The sequence below is a fragment of the Hylaeus volcanicus genome, chromosome 2 (assembly GCF_026283585.1).
Source record: "Hylaeus volcanicus isolate JK05 chromosome 2, UHH_iyHylVolc1.0_haploid, whole genome shotgun sequence".
Lineage (NCBI taxonomy): Eukaryota > Metazoa > Arthropoda > Insecta > Hymenoptera > Colletidae > Hylaeus > Hylaeus volcanicus.
In genome coordinates, this window is record NC_071977.1 from 22,240,002 (window position 1) to 22,259,852 (window position 19,851).

A 19,851-nucleotide genomic window follows, 5' to 3' on the forward strand; every position below is an offset into this window, starting at 1 on the left:
TGGTCGCAGCATATACCCAGATTTAATTATAGATTTATAAATATAATTAATATAATACCACTAAACATTTTGTACTTTATTTTGCATTAAAACTACATATAGCTTTCCATTACTGAAAACCAATCAACAAATAATCTAACATAATCGTTTAAATTAATTTATTTAAAAAATGAGTTTAGTCTTTCCTGACCGAAATCGAACATTACAGATCGCTTTATTAGTGTTCGTAAACAACAATCCGTATCTCGCTTAAACGGAAATGAGAGATTATTCAGGAAGTGATGACTTCTTCCTTCTTCCACTCCACTGCTATTTCATATAGAATTGTCTTTTAACCTTTCTCTCTGGTCACGCCATTCATTGATATAAAATATCAAAATTAACATTTGATTGAAAACGGTATAATGGAAATTTCAGTTCGATAACGGAATAGAAAAATTTGGTTACGATCACAATTATACAAAAATAATTGAAAAATTCTGATTAATCGAAAACACGTTCAAATAACTTTGTAATCGTTTCTAGAAAATCTCAGTGCTAGAAAAGTTCACTGTCCGTCGCCTGGAGACACGTTAAAAGAGTTATCTTCCTACCAGGAAATGTGTAGCGATACCATAAGACCACCCACGCGTTTAAAATTGTTTGATCAGTAGACAAAAAATTCTATTTCATTTTACAAGCACAGAAACTGTACTTATATTTGTATAAAAGTATAAACGTTGTACTATGCGTACTATTTCGTGCTAATGCTCGTGATAATGTTATTAGTAGACTGCGGATTTTTATGCAAAATAAAATCTTTGCTAACGTGCCTACCAAAAATAGAACCTAAATAGGAATTTATTTTACTCTGTAAATATTATAATACAAACTTTACTTTCAATCTTTTTTATATTCTTGCATACTGTTTGCATTTTGTAGCATCATGCACATTCAAATTTCCTATAAATGCATAAAGATCCGCAGTCTAGTTATTAGGTAACATCAAATATACACGACTTTCTTTTAATTATATTAATATCAGCGAATAAATAATTCCTATTACTGGAATTCACAGAAGGTAATCATATATAACATCACAATGTTGTTTCTTAAATTATGTTCTATTGCTACGTATTTATTGAGTGTAAGACAAATACCCATAAGAACTACAATTACTAATTTTACCTATGTTCAACGATGAACAGTATTACAGTACAAATACCGTAAAATATAATTAAAAGAGCTATACATTCAATGTTAAAGAAATTTACGTTTTATATTTGACTAATTCTTAGTACACGTATTAGGTTGTCCAGAAAGTTCGTGCCAATTTCTAAGAAACATTCAAAAACACGTTTGAATTGTAATATATATTTTTATTGAATTACATAGGTGCCATTTTGTTCCACAACCCTTCCACCTTTTAAGGGATGTATGCATGTTATTTGTTTTCAACCACTTCGATATATTCAGACCTGTACCATCTACCAAAAATCGACATGGACTTTCCGGACAACCCAATAAATCGTTGATCTACGTCATATCCGTTTTGGAGAAAAATACATCTTTCGTTAAAACTGCGAGAAATTGTAATTTGTAGAATTATATTAACAAATTAGATACTTTTCGTTTCCCTGTCGAGAAACGATGAGAAATGTGCACGTAAATCTTGAAGATTTACGAAAACGTCGTTCTTAGAAACGTTTTGGTCATCTATGGCGTCGCCATCGCGGTTAATGAGAATGCCATTCCAATTGGCGGCTTTCGCCCCAATATAATCGTACCTGATGGAGTCGCCTATATGTATCGCCTCCTGGGGACTGATATCGATACTGTGCCGTTCCTTTGTTAACCTGAGGGCTTCTTCGAATATCGAAGTGTCAGGTTTCTCTACACCGAAATCGTAGGACGTTAAAACGAATGAAAAGTAAAATCGTATGTTGGTGTCCAAAAGTATCGCTTCCAATCTCTCATCGAAATTCGATATCACCCCTAAGATCACTCCCTTTTTCTGCAGATATTCCAGTAACTCGATCGTGCCAGGATACTTGTGCCAGCACATATTCGTGCCATAGCACTTTATCAAACTGTTAGCAACCTAAGGGTCATAACGATAAACAGGGTCATCGATAGTAAGCACGAGTTTGATCAAATGGAGCTAATTCGATGTTTCTCCATTGTCTTTTTCTAACCCAGTTTTGCGTTATTTATTCACGTGAAAATCTGTACGTTCCATAACGGTCTGTGTTAAAGTTACAAAATTTTCATATCGTTATACAGAAAATTGAAATGGTTAATTTAAATCGAATTAGTGCTCGTGTGATTTATATTTAATCAAAGAACAATCAAGTGAAGTTTTGTTAAAATCCTCCATTAAATAAATTCACGGAACAACTGAATGAGACCTTTTTTAATTTATGAATAATAATGAAAGATAATAATAATTGTGGCACAGATTTAAGACCACGGAGATATTTTCGTCTACAGGATCGGCTTTGTAAATAAACAATGCATCGCATTGGAGGTGTCTCTTGTTGGAGGCAAGTAAAAAAGAAAAATTGTCGAAGTTAACAAAGAAACTACGATTATTATATCCAAATGGCGTTTTAAAATAAATTAGTTTCACTAATGTTATCGATTGTTAAGCCGATTTACTACTTAAAAATCAAAGAGAGTAAATTTGTTTAAAGGCTATGGTTACGCGTCGTTGTAATTTGTGCAATAATATTATAAATGGAACATATTGTTGCACAACTGCTTGTTGTGTAACGCAAAAACAAAGAGATGCACTAAAATTGGAAGTTGCATCGTGGCGATGGTACCTATAGTGCCGACCCTGCTCATGAATACAGTCACGAATCTTTTCAACAGTATACGATTTTGCCGTTTTAAAAAGTTCGTGATTAGCGGGTGATTATCACATTTCGGAGTCGTATATTTTCTCAGTCTTTCGGTTGATCGAATACCATAACAAGATATGTATTAAATATTTTGGAAAAGTGGAAATTTCCTAAACTATCACCTTATCCAAAGTAGCTTCCGGAAGATAACTATGTTGATCTTTGAAAACATTGTGAACAATCTGCCGCCACCAATTTTCCCATCCGATGCCTGTGTGTTTCCCAAACACAGGATGCTCTTTGCTAAGCCTACGAAAGCTATGTTTAAAGCTTCGCGCCACTTTGCGAGGATCGACCGACAGACCATGCTGCGTTCCGATTGCGACGTAATGCTCTTCCAGTTTTGTCATGAGCAACGTACCAGTGACATCGAACGTTACCAGGCGCGGTCGAACCAACTTAATCATTCTTAAATCTTGCCTATGGAACAAAACACCGTGTATCTATAAGAAACATCGCTTTTACGACACCATATACTAAAAAAAAAAAACAATCACGACCGCTCCTCGCGTGAGGTGCAGTGAGGTGCAGTGAGGTGCAGTACTGCGCAATACCACCAGAGGCTGAGCAGTTCACTGAAAACTAGAGTCGCTTCACGTTTAGTGGATTTAGAGACTCTCAAATAAGACTCACGAAATAACATTGTCTGATTCTGATTGGTCGTCGCTATTCTTTAGCTCACTAGTAAATACAGGGTGTCCCAAAAATGTTGTAACACCTTGAAAGAACTGTTATGTCAGGAACTTTTTTCTTAGCGAAAATGCTTAGTGAAAACACTGACCAATCAGAGCGCGCGGATACCGTTGGAGCGGCCGCGGTAGCGAAGGCTATGTGCTAAGCGGTTGCGCTTGTACGCGAACAAGCGACTCGACGCGACGTACATCAAAGGATATTGGACGCGACCCCTTCGCTCGTAGCCTTCGCTACCACAGCCGCTCCAACGGTATACGCGCGCTGTGATTGGTCAGTGTTTTCCGTTAATATCTCCTCAACGAAGCCTCGGACAACATTTTTGTTAAGGAAAAAGTTGTTTCAAATCACCTCCCGAACCACCCCTTTCAAGGTGTTACAACATTTTTGGGACACCCTGTATTTCTACAGTCTCTTCTAAAAATTAAGTAACGTAAATGACGAAATGACTAAATGACGGATCATTGGCGTTAAAAGCGCTGACCATATGATAGACTTCTATCTGATTGTAATAATAGGTGGAAATAGATCTGCACGATCTAAACACCCATAAAGTGGCAATAAAGAACCAACAACAAAAGTTCTGTCTGACGGAATTCAACCTTAAAAAAGTAAGGTATTAGTAAGTATAAAATAAATCAGCGATCCTGGTACATTTATTTTGAAATATATTTTTTTCTAGATATATGTAGGATATGGGAACTGGATTTGAAAGTGACAGGTTTTGATTAATAACCTCTGTTATTGTCATTTAAAGTGTATTTTTCCCAAGTGTACTAGTCAAAACAAAACTCAAATACAGAAAGTATTAATAACGATATATTTTCAATAATAAAATTCTTAAATTATTATTTCATCATAACTTTTAATTAAAAAAAGTAGTAATTGATATAATACAATTACAGTTACAATTAGTTGTTCAAATGGTCGTTGTGCAAACAAGTACGCGGCTACTTCGAAATGACAACCGAATTGACAAACAAAGGTATAAATGATAACAGGGGCATCTCTGCGCCTACGAGATGACAACTAAACCGACAAACCGGCTAGCATCGGTTGCCGCATAACAGGAGCAACTCTGCGCCTAACGAGATGACAATCGAACCATCAAGCAGAGTACTACTGGTTGCTGCATACTGGGGACATCCGTGCATAAAAATAAAAGAAATGCGTGCAAATACATAGACATAAGTGAAAAGATGTACAAATAGTTCTAAGTCAGCAGTATTAAAATAACTTGTAATTATATAGTAACTTTAATAAACAATCAAACAAATAAACGTGTCAGATTTTATTCGTGCCACTCTTCCCATATCATGTTCTCCTGTTATGCTCAAAGTTCAACAATGTTGCAAATGTCGAAAACGCTCCGCTCAAAGTTGCAACAAAGTTGCAAATATCGAAAACGCTCCGCTCAAAGTTGCAACAAAGTTGCAAATATCGAAAACGCCCCGCTCAAAAATGCAACAATGTTGCAATGCTCAAAAGTACAACAAAGTGGCAACTCAGATGTTCGGAGAAAAGGCGATTTTTCAGATTTTGTCACATTTTGCCGAACTTCTGAGTTGCCACTTTGTTGTACTTTTGAGCGTTACAACTTTGTTGAATTTTTAGCGACTCAAAATTGCAACAAGGTTGCAAATGTCGAAAACGCTCAGCTCAAAATTGCAACAATGTTGCAAATTTCGAAAACGTTCCGCTCAAATTTGCAACAAAGTTTCAACGTTCAGAAGGGCAACAAAGTGGCAACTCAGAACTGCCGAAAAATGTGATAGAATCCGAAAAATTGACCCGACTTAGCAACATTGTTGAAGTTTTGAGCGGAGCCATTTGCAATATTGTTAAACCAGGAAACATCACAGATATAATGCGAAATTATAGGGAAATATTACAGAAATGAGGGAAAATTATAGAAAAATGTACCAGGAAGTAAAGGGAGGAAATGGAAGAATATTAAAGGGGAAATGTGTAAGGAAATGAAGGGAAATTATAGGGAAATGTACCAGGAAATGGAGGGGAAGTAAAGGGAAATTCGTAAGGAAATGAAGGGAATTTATAGGGAAATGTAGCAGGAAATGTCACAGAAATAAAGGGAAATTAAAGAAAAATATGCAAGGAAATGAAGGGAAATTAAAGGGAAGTGTGCCAGGAGTCTGGTATACGGCAACCTACGCTGGTCGGTTCATTGGTTCGGCTGGCATCTCGTAGGTGCAAAATAGTTCTTTCTGTTGCCGCTAGATCGCGAATGGGTAATTATTAGTGGCGCCATCGATGGGAAAATATCTAAGTCGATAGTGATAGTTCTCACTATTGCTATTTCAGTAGATGGCGTCAATGGTATAGGGATTCTACATAAAAGATTTACGAACATGAACTATTTCCGAACTAATTTATTTAAACAAGAACAATAAAATAAATTTAACAATTTGAATTCAAGGAGCTGATTGGAACACGTTTGAACTGTATGGCGGTTGTTAAGGGAATGTTAAAAATAATTGCAACTAACGAAAAAATGAATTACGCGATAAAAGAAAACGTAATTAAAATCCGCTACGTTCAAACACGATAGCCAATTACAAACAATTATCAATGTGAAGTATGAAACATGCGTGAAGAACAATACATGTAAAAATCGATAAATGTGTGTAACCCTACAATAGGACTAAACTTCTCGCAATCTAGCGTGTATAATAGAAACTATTTTCATAACAAACTTGGGCGTTGTCCCATCGATGGCGCCACTAGTATAAAACCCGCTCAAATAGCGCCTGCGAGCGATGATCTTTCTGGATGTATTAGCATTCATATACGTAGATAATAACTTAACTTGCACAAATAAATAAATAAATACATAAATAAACATAAATACATACATAAATTATATTACAGATGAAACTTCAGTTTGTTATACCATATCGATAGTCCGAAGGCGTTTCACGGTGTGAAATTCACACATGTCTCGATACATCGAAATCAAGTCGATATTAGGAAACTTATGAGAGCAAGAATTAATATAAAGTATCCGAAGATCGGGAATGATAATCATCTGAATAGTTGTTCGTGAACAGTAACCCGCCTAAAGTGTAATGTACGGGCTACTAATGAATGACGTTACATAAAACAACGTGGAACAACACGTGTGATGGTGAAATTTTCAATTTATTCAGGTGTTTGGATTCTTACGATCCTGTTGTTACTTGCTTCTGTCACCAGAACCGAAAAATACAACATAACAAGTACCCTTGACAATTCCTCCAATCATTACCATTATAATCGTTGTTGCCATCAATATCGTGGACGATCAAAAAATTACAACTATTTCTTTATAAGTTTTACACACGTTTCGCATGATACTATAATTTTCCCAAACGAAAGATATCATGGAAATAATTTACAAAATAGATCACTTTATTCTAAGAATGCATTAGTCTCAAATTCTTCTGCGAATGTGTCAGACTATTACGCCAATGATATCCACCATGTCGAAACAAAACCAATTTTTGCGTTTAACGAGTCGCCTGAATTTATAAAGAAGAAGGAAGCATCTGGACGTGATCACGAGGACTATCTAAATTGGAAAAATATAATCTGGAGACGAAGAACTTTGTGTTCTGTTTCCGACGATGAACAGTACGTCGGGGAAACGCCGGTTGAGAATGTTCTTGGTGATGTTAATAAAAAAGAAAAAACGAAAACGTTATTAGATTACGACGATTTGGTTTTCATGAACGATCTCGAGGATCCAGATTCTTTAAAGCCTCATATACGAGTAAAGAGAAGCAAATCGGAATCAAACTCCGATTCGTCATTCGTGAATCGACAGGATTACTTGAAAGATTTGGCCAGTTCTTTTCCTCGGAATTACTATGAATCGATGGACGAAAATTCTTATGACGATGACGTCTCACTCGATGCGAAACGAGAAATCAAGTCGCAGGCATTTTTTGCAAACGATGAACAGCCTATTGAACTACATAATCAGGAATCAGAAAAAGATCAATCAAAAATGTTTGACAGTAATCTACTCAGGATCCTTTCGTCTCCTAATATTGGCAGATTAGCTGGAAACACCGTTAACGAGAGATCAGTTGCTTCCGAAAAAGTTGCCAATGTGCCATCCGATGTCAAAGCGAACTCGTGTACAGACAAAACATCTCTGAATCAGGACATCGTGTCCCTGGAACGACCATCCGACGAATATGCTTCAGTCGTGAATCAACGATCGCCAGACTTAAATTCGGAAATCCTAGGTCTTCCGGAAGATCCTATGGTAGCAGTAGAATTAGTTAGAAAGAAACGAAACAATCGCGCGAAGGCTGAAAAGAAAAGAAACTTGCGAGAGCCGGATCAGAAAACGAAGAAATCGTTCAGCGAAGAAAAACGATCGGTTTTGGATCCAGAGAAATCCTCGAGGGACTCGAGTTCTGAAAGTTCGAGCAGAAGATTATCGAAGTTGGCTATTGCTGATTTAAAGGCGGATTTGTTGCGACTGAAGAGAACTGCGAAGAACGATCAACGCGAGAAACGTTTAAAGGCGAAGAAGAAAAAGAAACACGCGGAAAAGAAGAAGAATATTTCTTCGAGATCGGCAAAAAGTCTGCGCTCGAAGAATCGCTCGAGATTGCCACGCGAAAAGAACAACGGTGAAACGAGAAGTGGGGGTAAATCAAACGTAGGGTTTGCTAGTGTAGCGTCTAAAAAAAATAATGACAACAATTTTCGCCGTAGATCCGTAAAATCGAAAGACACGATCGAGAGAATAGATCCCAGCGACGATCGTTCTTCGATACGTGACGCGTTGTCGATACAGACTGGGTTGAAACAAATCGAGGGGAATGAAATCAATGCTGATCGCTCTGAAATTTTATTGGCTGCGCAGAGAGGAAACGACCCCGGTGACGTTGTGGCGGAAACGGATGAGAGCTCGGACGATCAAAGGGTTGAGGAGGAAGGACCTCTCACGAATTACGAAAAGTCGAGAATACCGACGATAGATGGGTCAAAATTACGCACGAAACGAGACAGAAATCCTGAAGGAAACCACGGATTTCTAAACGAGGAAGACGAATTAAGATACTACGAGGAAATTCGAGAGCCTGAGGAAGGCATGGTTCCATGTGCTAATCTAGATGACGGTCCACCTTTAGAGGTCAACGATGCTGATGGCAAACGAGCGGTGCGATCGATCGACGAAGTCAAAGAACTCGTCAAGAAATTGGTGACAAAAGTAGGTACAATATGGACACATACAGTGGGTGTAGAATGTATTCGTACACCGGTCAATTTCCCAAAAAACTTTTCTGTGAAATTCTAGTTTCTTAACTTCTTTTTTTGTAATCCATGATATTTTACATATTCTCGGAAGTCTCTAAGGTAGATATAGTCCAAACAACATTTACTAGTTAATATATTGGGTTGTCTGGAAAGTCCACGTCGATTTTTAGTAGACCAGGTCTGAATATATCGAAATGGTTGAAAACAAATAACACGTGGACATCCCTTAAAAGGTGGAAAAATTGTGGAACAAAATGGTACTTACATAATTCAATAAATGTATATATATATATAAATTTAAATATACCTTTGAATTTTTCTTAAAAATTGGCACGAACTTTCTGGACAATCCAATAATTTGTGAAATTAACAAAAATAGTGCGAAAAGTGGGTAAAAGTATAGAAGCAATAAGTATTTGTACGATTCTTATGACGAACCATTTACAGTAGAGTTTGTAACGTAAACATATTAGTTTATTGTTCCGTACGAATTAGAAATCATCAAATTTCCAGTAAAGTACTTTTAAACAGTTGTGCGAATATTTATTGCTTCAACATTTCTATCGATTAATTGTTTTTTTCTTGTTAATTTCCAAACTTACATAAATAGCTATTTTTTTGTTGTAATCTATCTATTCTAGAGATTTCCGAGAATATGTAGAATGTCATTGTTTATCAAAAATAAGTTGATAAATTACAATTTTACACAGTCTTTTTCTAACAATTAGGGATGTTCGATTCTTGCAAAGAAATCGATTCTGGAATCAATCCTGAATCTGCCTTAAATCGATCCCAAATCGAACATCCCTATTCCTAAGTCAAGCATTCGCATACGTTCCATTAGCAACAAAATTTCGTTCAAGGTGAATGAACTTGACAATTATCTAAACGTCGACGAGGTTAACAAGAACGAGAAGGGAGTGAAGAAGATTCGAACTCGCGCGATCGATGATTTATGTTCAAACGTCAGCACCGGTTGCGCCGCTTTCAAGGAGATGCCCAAGATCGTTCAGAGATGCGTCCCGTCGACTGACCACCGATTTACGTCTACAACGAAGACTATAGTCGAGAGGAAAGCAGAAGAAAGTGGAAACACCGACGAACATAAACGTTTGATCGTGAAAAGCGACGATTCGGAAAAGGGACGATCGACGCGCCAACGTGCGACCAGGACGCTATCGAAAGCGTCCAAAGCAGCTCGTAGAGAAAGTTCAGAAAATCAGAAAAGACAGAACAGTAAATGGGGCAGGTGGACAGACTGGAGCAGCTGTAGTGTCACCTGCGGCAAGGGTCGACAGATCAGATGGCGGTATTGCTTGCACGATTGTAGCACTGCGGAGACCGAGATGGAGGAGAAGGCATGTCAACTGCCAGCTTGTCCGCCTGGAAAATTCCTCGGGATATTTTAAGATTCTCGTGTCTACCTCTATTTTAACGTACATTCTAATTTTGTATGTCGATATATAAAATATTTATATTGTATGTTTTGTATAAGACAATAAGGGAAAATGTATCATTAAATAAACAATTAGAAATGTGGTTCTACATACCTGTGGAGTGTGCTGTAGTTTCGCCGAGGAGGGATGTCTCGTTTGATGGAGGAAGAATTCACTACTACAAATGAACGATTAAACATCGATTATTAACGCAGTTGTGTAACAAATCGCATGATTATTTTTTTTTTCGTCTCATTACCAAATACACAATATATTTTAAAGGATATTTTAAACAAAACGTCTTTTCCTTTCGAACGTATTCACGAGTAACGAGTTTTCGTTGCTTACAGGAAGTTTACTGTAACCCAATAATCGCGTTTTCACTAACTAGACACGGCAAACCGCCGTTCTCTTAATAATTGTTACAAAATATGAGCGATCAAGGACTGGCTTTTTTTGTTACTCGCGAATATTTTGCGGTATCAACGTACAACGTTGGCGGGTAAACGGTCGTTTCGTAAATGTACAATTTTGTGTGTTCACTTAAACGGAATCACTCTGTTTCCTTCTGTCTACGGTCCGCACGTTTTCTACACTCGTAAAATCTCATATCACACATATCGTTTACTCAACAGCATTCAGTTTCTCTCGTTTCGTTGTCTTACAAGCTAGCTTTTTTTATTGTGAAAACCGTACAAACGTGTTCTTCTCGTGAGGTTCGACGATTCGCTGTAAAATTTTCCAAACTCAAGATCCTCGGAAACCGTTCGCCTAGATTCAGATTACGTGTAACTCCACACTCATGCGGAGGGGCAGTTTCAGCGAAAATTCATGCTTACATTATAAAACGTTTACATATCTACATGAAACGGTGCACATTCGTTCCGTGTGTTCGCGCGTAGACAAAAATCACAGTGATATCGCACGATTACGATTGATCTCAATACCGTGCGGCGTAAGTATTTACTTATTATTTCCTTTTTTTCCTCGTTTTATTATTTTCATCGACCGTGAGTTCCACACGGTGGTGAGGTTTCTCGACGTAAGGGAGCTTTCGTTTATCGATGATGCGCACAAGTTCTCACACGTCATAGCACGAGAACTTGAGCCAAACCGCACGCTTACAAAGTTACAAAAGTAAAACACCCTTCCCCGAAGGGGCGATTTCAATATTTTTCAATTCCTTAAAAAAGTTCGGGTAACGCTTAAGAGAAACGACAAAACGCCCAAGAGATCGTGCTATGACAGTTCACCCAAAAAGAACAAGAGATCCCGTCGATGCGGCGTCTCCAATTAGTAATATCCGGCTTGTCCAAGGGACCACTTACATATACAAATTGATCACAATGGTAAACGCATACATACTCGCGAATACTTAAACACCCATACGTTAACTCCTTTTAGACACGCATACACACTCTTATATAATTGCGTAATGTCTTTTGACCATTGATACTTGCAATCTGTTCTTAGTCTAAAGGGCGCGGAAAACGTCGGTCCCTTGGTCGTGGACAACGTTGCGTTGCATTTACATTTTCGTTCTGTCTCGACTGCACTTAAACGGCGCACTCTCTTTCCGTTTCTTTCGTCTATTCGTGGCTGAGCTTATTTTTACATCATAGATATATCGCTTGAAAAAACTGTGTAGCAAATCCGGTTCGTTTGCTACTTGACGGCAAATTGGCTGCGTTTCTTCTTTCGATTAATTTTCTTCTACGTTTATGGAAAATTAGCGCGCGGAAGAACACTCGTACGGCATCCGCCTCCTCCTCCTCCTCCTCTACCTACTATTCCTTCTCTTATTACTACTCCTTTTCCTCTTTATCCTGCTCTTCTTCTTCGTATTTCTACTACTCTCCCGGTCTCCTCCTCCTCCTCCTCTTGATAGTAGTATACAGTATAAAATTATTTCGTATGGCAGGAGAAATTTGAACTCGATTCTCTTGGATATCGTATTCGTTAACTCGAGTTCCTACACTGTTCCTCTTCGGTTTGCGACGTTACTTCTAGTACAGGGATCTCGTCGCTGCCGGCGAATATTCGGACGTCTCGATCTGGATCTGAGCGCATCTCTCTGAGCCTTATCGCCACTTCCTCCGCCTGCTCGATCCCCAACCAATCGGCTAGAAATTCATAAACATACCGAATATTAAGTTTACTTATTTATTATTCGCCTTTTATAGGAATTATAGGGTTTTTTTTTTTTTTTTAATTTATAATTGACAGTAGAAGAAACGATTAACGGATACTCACGTCCCATGGGTGCGACGTATTTCGAGAGAGTTCTCGCCACAGCCAGTCTCACGTTGGGTACCTTGTCCGTCGACAATTTCAACAAATTAGGTAACATCTCCTGCGAGAATCTGTCCCCGCTGATGGCGTTGCTGGCTATCAAGTAGGCGCAGACGAATGCAAACGTCTGTCGTCGGATCCACTTGTAAGCATAGACCCCTAGGTTGTATCTGAGATCTTGAAACAGAGCCGAGACGAGACGCTCGTTGTCGGACAGGTGGGCCACGATTTGCGTCACCTGTTTATCGATCGCTACGTTAGCTTATGAAACAAAGGATGACAATATACGGATTGGTTCACTTAACGTTACCATTCGGAATACCTTCTTCATGCTTTGTTTTGAAGGAAGATTTTTGTTTAGACGATACCTTAGATTTGGTTTGTCGCAGATATTCAAAGCATGAAAACGGTATACAGAGGATGGTTACGTCGACGGGAAACACCCCAGTACATTAACAAAGAACACGTTGTGCAGGGCAATCGTGCAAAGTCGTACCAAAGAAAGCGCAACGTGCCTCACAGCGGCAACTTTGTCGATCAGAAGCTCGAAAGAAAGAGGCACCATGTAGCGTTCCACGTCGGCCGGTCCAAACAGATTCACGATCTCCAGCAGCTGGGTGCCCAACTCCTCCCTGAACCTCCAGTTCCAGACATTGTCGGTTTTGAGGAACTCCTTCAGCCTCGGCAGATAGTGACACGCGTCGTCGGGTTTGAGTATTTTCAAAAATGTTGCGAGATGCTTGAGCACGCCTATTCTGACCTCGTCTAGGTCTCTGATGAAGGCGTTGTAGATAGGCATGAGATCGGTGGCGGTGAGCTCCTGGCCCAGTATCGCCGCAATCTCGTGTATGCTCGAGGCTAACGTGCTCCTAACTTTATACTGATTCGCGCTGACTAACGACTTGTACGCGTGCCTAAGATAAGGCCAGTTCTCTTTGCCCAACGTGAGTACCACCGCGGGGAAGCTGAACGCGCAATAATGAAGAAGATCGGCGCTCATGTCCCTGCCTTTTTCAGGTTCCGCCATCGAAAGGAACGAATCGATCAGATGCTGTGGCACGATGTCCTCCACGTTCCAGTTGACGGCTGCTTGGAAATTGTTCGCGCAAGGTTCGCTCGTCGGCAACTCGTCCTTGGATGGCTCATTCGCTGGCTGCTCCTCCTCGGAGCACTCGTCCGCCGAGTACTCGTCGGATGGGAACCCGTCTGCTGGGTATTTCACTGCTGGGAACTCGACCACGGGGAACTCAATGGTTAAACAAATGTCGTCGTTCGACGCATTGTCCGACTGCGCTGCGTTGTGTTGCGTCTTCCTGTTCATGTTCTTCTGTGCGTCGGCCTTCTTCGCGGCCTCCACGAGCTCGTCGTCTGGTGGCAGGTCGGGAGCTATATAGTAGTATAAAAATGGACTGAACTTCTCCGTGTCATCTGTAGTTTCCTTGAGCTCCGCATTCTTTGAACGTTCCTTCTGTATCTATTGGAGTAATCAATAAAGATTAAATGTTAAAAATCCTAATATGTTTCAAAATATTGTTTGCTTGGGAGTCGTGCGCACCTTCAATCTTAAAGCTTTCATGTATGAAATGTAATCTTCCTCTGACTCGTCGTCGTTCTGCTCGTAAGCTTGTTGTTGGAGTATCACAGACGTGTTGTTGTTCTCCTTAGAGTTGAGGTCCTCGGAATCGAGCGTGAGGCTCCGTATCGCGCACTTCATGGGGAAGATACCCTCGTACGAGTACCTTATACTGTAACACGAACAGGCTAATAGGATCTCCGGCTCTAACATGCGGCTATCTCGAAGAGAAAGAAAACTCTTTGTACCTGAAACGAGAATCTTGCTGGCTGGTGAACACCAGCTCGCCGTGTTCGTTATAAGTTACTTCGGTGAACTGTTTCGCGAATGTAGATATAAATGGTCCTAAGATTTGGAAGGCAGACATTCGCACCCATCTCGACTCGTCTATAAGATGCGTGGCCAGTAGCTCCGCGCATACTAATCGACAATGCACGAGGGACGTGCAACACACGACCGGCATCATAACGTCCACGCATGCTTTCCTGATGCCCCACACTGTGTCCTGGCACATGTCGGCGAATATGGGGAACTGTAACAACGAACCGAAGGTATTTAGATGTCGATATTCGTTCTGACACGACTGTTTTCGAGAAATTGTTATTGTTAAGAACGAGCATTGGTAATCGATTCGACGCTGCGAGAACTCACCAGTTTCCGATTAATCGCTTTCTTCCCGACAGCTGCGCAAAGCTCCCCGAAGTGCGTGACGCAGATCCTCCTTACGTAAAACTCCTTGTCTCTGCAGAGAGTAATGTACGTGTCCAGAAAAATCTTTTCTGTCAGCTCTTTGCCGATGAGCGGTGCCATCTTGCTCATGAGCTGCGGATCGACATAATTACACGATATACCTCGTACGAATATGGAAAACGAATCAGCGATAGCAAAGCAAACAGAAGGGCAAACGGATATTATAACGGAGGACCGAGAAATGGACACGAGGCAGTTATGGTTAGCCTAATCTATTCGAGATCCACGACTCTTACTGTACGAGTCACGCGACGAGCAAAATTTTATCGAAACAATAAGAGATATATATATATATCGAACGAAGTTTAACCCCTTCAGCTCTCTCCTTGTTTGTTACAGAACTGTTTCTCGATTAAATTGAATCGAGCTACATCGATTCCTAATCTAGGTGGCAATGATGGTAAATGGAGTTATAAATCGCGCCGTTCCGCTCATCAAAGCTGGCTGTGATACGAGTCCAAGCCACCACATCACAACCACTCTGATGGGAGGAACAGTCGAATACGCGCCACTAAACACCTGGAAAAGAATACACGTGCACAATCGAATAAAGGGATGGTCTCGCGGTTGATCGATCGGATCTAACCACGCAAACGGCCGGCGTGAGATCGATCGGTTCCACGACCGTTCGAAATATTATACTTTCGTGACGCCCGCATGTGCGCGCTCGTCGAAATCAGTAGGTCATTGTTCAACGATAAAATTAATTGTTCACGAGGAGAAGGGCAGACGTGAATCATCCCACGGATTGGATTCTACGCGTCGTTTCGTGGCTGCGTTCATGAGTCGATGGTTAAATATTTTAGGGATTTCGATACAGTTTCAGGATTAACCCAGAGGTAAAACTATAGTTTCTTTTTTTAAATAGGAAGGAGGATAATTGTAATGGCTGAGCAAAGCTAAAAGTGAATGGTAAAATTAAGTAATTCCTTAAAGATGAAGACTTTCTGTAAGGGTTGGATAATTGATATTTAGCCAGCAAGTTTAGTAGTAGTTTTTAAATAGGAAGGAGGATAATTGTGCTTTAATGGCCGAGTAAAGCTAAATGCAAAGTGGGTACCAAAATAATGTAATTCCTTAAAGATGAAGACTTTCTGTAAGGCTTGGATAATTGTGCTTTAACGGCTGAGCAAAGCTAATGCAAAGTGGGTGCCAAAATTAAGTAATTCCTTAAAGATGAAGACTTTCTGTAAGGGTTGGATAATTGATATTTAGCCAGAAAGTTTAGTAGTAGTTTTTAAATAGGAAGGAGGATAATTGTGCTTTAATGGCTGAGCAAAGCTAAAAGTGAATGGTAAAATTAAGTAATTCCTTAAAGACGAAGACTTTCTGTAAGGCTTGGAAAATTGATATTTAGCCAGCAAGTGAAATTTGCCGTACATTATCGCCTTATTTACTCGTCTACAATTAACCTATAGTTTCCTAATAATAGAAAGAAAATAGGTATGCGATTCTGACACTGAAAAATTGCGATTACACGTTAACTCTCCAGGTCGAAATCGCAAAACGGTAGTCTAAATATTCCACCCTTCTCCTTTGAAGCGAGCTAACGGGCACGAAAAGCGAAATCGTGTCTAGATCGTTAACGATGTCCACGGACCCGACATTCCTTCCTCCGCTTCTTCTAAGATCGTCGAACGCAGCGCGGCGCAGCGCTCATCAAAGCTGGCTGTGATGTGAACGCTCGCATCAGCATATCACAACCACTTTGCGAGCGATGCACGCGCCATTCTTCCTTCTCCCGATTGCCAGTCGCGCAAGGAGACGACCATCATCCCCCGTGACGTCTCCGTTTTCCGTCCAAGCTCTCTTACCACGCAGCAGAATGTCGTCGCGACGTCGCAAACGAACGGCGATCCAAATCGTCAAATATGGCTGTGATATGAAATCTAGAAAAGCAACACGCCACAACCAATTTGACGATTGGATCGCGTTCCTCTCTCCCTTCGCTAATATTTCCTCCTAGCTTTCCGCTCCACGGGTCGGGAGACGGAAATACATATGTTGGGGGTTGATGGTGGACAAGTGAGAGAAAAGAAATATACAACCCTTCGATAGGGCAACAACGAAAGGGAACAAACTACGACGTCGTGAAGATAAATCCTGCTCGTTCCTCCGTTGGACGGATCTTCCCATTCGTGGGCGATTATCAATTAAGCGGGCACTAAGCGTCGACGATGGCCACGCTAACGTGGAAGCTTCCCCGACGATCGATTCTGCGGGCCAAGCTCATCAAAATGGCTGTGATATGACTCGAAACATTCCACAACCAATTTGATGTATCGGACCGCAAAAGGTATTTTCGTTTCGGCGGCCGTGTGTTTGCGCTCTCTCAACGACGCGTTTCGTCCTTCTCCTCTTCGTGCCGCGGCTCGTTTCCCCGTTTCAGAGGACACGTTTGGCTTCCCGGTCTCCGTGGTAATTATTTCCGTGTCCTTCCTTTTTCCGCGTTCGAGCTTCTCCGTCGAGGACGGACACAATTTTGCTCATCAAAGCTGGCTGTGATAGTCGATCTCTATGACAAACCAACTTTGATGGTAAAAGCATGTCCCGTGTCGAGGATCCCTCTCCGCTCTCCTTGTTCTTCGTAGAGTCCTGCGGTATCCTTGGAAGTTTTCGTTTCGTCGAATCGGTTTCCATACAATTCCGTACACCGATTGCGAGGGAGCGTTTTCCGTTGCACGCGATTTCCCTCTTAGCTCGCTAGCGAACGATGGAGCCGAACGAACGCCGGATGAAAGACAAGATAGTGAGACGCGATAGCGTGAGAACATCTCACTACCCATGTCTTTCAGACGGAATCCGTCGTAGCGAAACCCCGAGGTACGAGAATTCCCCTCGATACGCGAAGGAAGTATATCTTGGACGCGTTTTCGGCGGATACAGAGATGGGGGAAAATTTTAATCTAGGCACCAGCTTCGAGCAGCGAATGGAAGCCGTGAATTGTTTGTAGGTTGCTTTGTTGAATTAATATTAGAATTTTAATTGTAGAATTAAGCTTCCTTATAGCGTCTTATAGCTTTATATGGTGGAATACGTGAACATTAGTTTAAAATACTACAAGTTAAAAGGGTAATCGCAAACACGTCGAGCGTGTATAGGTGTCGACCCTTTGAATTCGGAAATTTGACCTGTTAACGCTAGCTTCACAGAGCAACTATCATTTTCACCTATTCCTATTATCTCAAAGTATCACAGAAACCGTTTATGCTTGTCTCCAACCATTCATGCTGATTCATATCCACATTAAAGAACAAGCATATATCCGAATGCTAATTTTTCCCAGAGCCTCCTAATTAACTTTTCTCCAATTCTTAACTCGACCTCATTTATTAAGACATTACTTTGGTAATAGAAATCTTATAAGAAATCTCTGCGAACCTAGCGCTAAAATTGAATCCGTCCAATTGTTTATATGTCTACGATACATCCCTTTGCTTGTCTTTGCTCCTTATCTGTTACTCGAGTAAAATTTCGCTCATCTCTGACCGTAGAGAGCCTGGTCGAATGGGATCAGGAATGCAACGCGCGAAAACGTAGTTTTCTCCTGCGTCGTGGTTCGCAGTGTTCGCGAGCACTTCCTACATACGTATTCGTTAATTAACAACCGACCTGAGGCTCGCGGGGGCATTAAAATCCCATTTGACCGCGTCGGTGGATCGCTTGATAGAATGTTAAATCGTGGCACGAGAAAGAAAAAAAAAAAGGAAAAAAAAAGAAAAGAAGGGAAAACAAGGAAAGAGAGGAGGCGTCGAGCACGAACGGAGTCACTTCGATTCCATTCCGTGGCGTTCCTCGAAAAAACGGTTGCAACGCGATAAACGTCGCGAGGGAACGGGGGAGAAGAGATTACGATATCTCGCTGGGGGGTCGCAGCTATTCTACGGTTTCCGTGCGAAGGGGGCAGGTGCGTACGCGGTTACAAAATAAAAAAGAAACGAAAAGGAAGAGCGAGAAAAGTGACGAAACTTACGGATACGCCCGTGTTGAGGGAGTCGACGTTCTTGCAGAGGGTTTCTAATACAGGACAAACTTTGGTCTCGATCGTTTCGTTGTCGAGGAGTCCCCTCTTCATTAGCGCCAGCACCGCCGTTTGGGCCGTCAGTCGTACCTGGAGAGAGGGAAAAGAGGATTCGTCAATTGGGACTTGTAATTGATGGGGTTGCGCTGCTTTCTCGTTGGGCACACGATTTACTTTGTAGAAAGGAGGGCTTACAGAAAATTGTGAGAAGATTCAAAGATTTCCCAAGATTCGAGAATCCTACCCACTAGCAGAGATGGACAAAACCCTACTTATCATCAAAACTCTTCCATATTTTTGCGCAATCTCCTAAACCAGGGAACTGCTTCAAGACGAAGCTTTACTTCCTAGAAAGAGATGGACAGAACCCTAGGCTTCAAATAAATCTGAAGTTTGCCGATATGTTTGACTCGTTTCCTCTTTTGAACATTTTCCAAAGTAGGAAACGAGCCGAAACACATCGGCAAACTTCAAATTTATTCGAAGCCTAGGGTTTTACCCATCTCTCTCCGCTAGCAATCAAGGATTTAAAAAAGAATTTAAAGAATAAAGTTGGTCGATGCAACTGAAATTCAATTAAAATTTTTGTTTGGTACGAATGGGAGGAGGGCCCTTCAAAAGATTTTCTAGTTATTAATGAGTTAGTAATAGCTAGACTGCGGATCATTATGCAAAATAAAATCTTCGCGAACGTGCATAGAAAAGTTGAACCTAAATAGGAATTTATTTTACTCTGGAAATATTATAATTGGAACTTTACTTTTAATCTTTTTTATATTCTTGCATAATGTTTGCATTTTGTAGGTTCTTGCACATACAAATTTTCTATAAATGCATAAAGATCCACAGTCTAGTAATAACCAAGGATCGTAATAGCCAATCTATCGTGAAACTAACGAAGCTAATTTGTATCATCGGTAGACTGCGGATCT

General features: G+C 40.5%; 3 protein-coding genes and 1 long non-coding RNA gene across 9 annotated transcripts in view; 2 read left to right on the top strand and 2 right to left on the bottom strand.

Moving 5' to 3' along the window:
* Positions 1 to 195: 195 nt before the first annotated feature.
* Positions 196 to 4,127, bottom strand: LOC128872987 (rhythmically expressed gene 2 protein-like). Its single transcript, XM_054116222.1, has 2 exons — positions 3,005 to 4,127; positions 196 to 2,080 (listed from the first exon to the last, which is right to left on the bottom strand). The coding sequence occupies exons 1-2, from the start codon at positions 3,287 to 3,289 to the stop codon at positions 1,598 to 1,600; spliced, it is 768 nt and encodes a 255-aa protein (XP_053972197.1). The 5' UTR covers positions 3,290 to 4,127; the 3' UTR covers positions 196 to 1,597.
* On the top strand, positions 4,043 to 4,968 carry LOC128872988 (uncharacterized). Of its 2 annotated transcripts, none has more exons than XR_008456287.1 (3): positions 4,043 to 4,183; positions 4,255 to 4,377; positions 4,455 to 4,968. It is a non-coding gene; the product is annotated as an uncharacterized LOC128872988 (long non-coding RNA). The 2 variants fall into 2 exon arrangements; XR_008456286.1 differs by having other exon boundaries at positions 4,478 to 4,955.
* Positions 4,969 to 5,982: 1,014 nt separating this feature from the next.
* On the top strand, positions 5,983 to 11,619 carry LOC128884673 (uncharacterized). Its single transcript, XM_054138191.1, has 2 exons — positions 5,983 to 8,799; positions 9,710 to 11,619. Exons 1-2 carry the CDS (start codon positions 6,715 to 6,717, stop codon positions 10,253 to 10,255), a joined length of 2,631 nt encoding a protein of 876 aa, XP_053994166.1. The 5' UTR covers positions 5,983 to 6,714; the 3' UTR covers positions 10,256 to 11,619.
* The window catches only part of LOC128884672 (serine/threonine-protein phosphatase 4 regulatory subunit 1-like), a 163,869-nt gene continuing 154,515 nt past the window's right edge, over positions 10,498 to 19,851 (bottom strand). For 4 of the 5 annotated variants that reach the window (XM_054138185.1, XM_054138186.1, XM_054138187.1 and 1 more), the window contains 7 exons: positions 18,872 to 19,009; positions 14,799 to 14,969; positions 14,396 to 14,679; positions 14,130 to 14,319; positions 13,071 to 14,048; positions 12,536 to 12,812; positions 10,498 to 12,405 (listed from right to left, as the gene is read on the bottom strand). In XM_054138185.1, coding sequence (XP_053994160.1) covers positions 12,242 to 12,405; positions 12,536 to 12,812; positions 13,071 to 14,048; positions 14,130 to 14,319; positions 14,396 to 14,679; positions 14,799 to 14,969; positions 18,872 to 19,009 — 2,202 coding nt within the window. In that variant the 3' untranslated portion in view covers positions 10,498 to 12,241. Of the gene's footprint in view, positions 12,406 to 12,535; positions 12,813 to 13,070; positions 14,049 to 14,129; positions 14,320 to 14,395; positions 14,680 to 14,798; positions 14,970 to 18,871; positions 19,010 to 19,851 lie in introns of those variants that run through there. The other variant, XM_054138190.1, reaches the window with a different exon arrangement.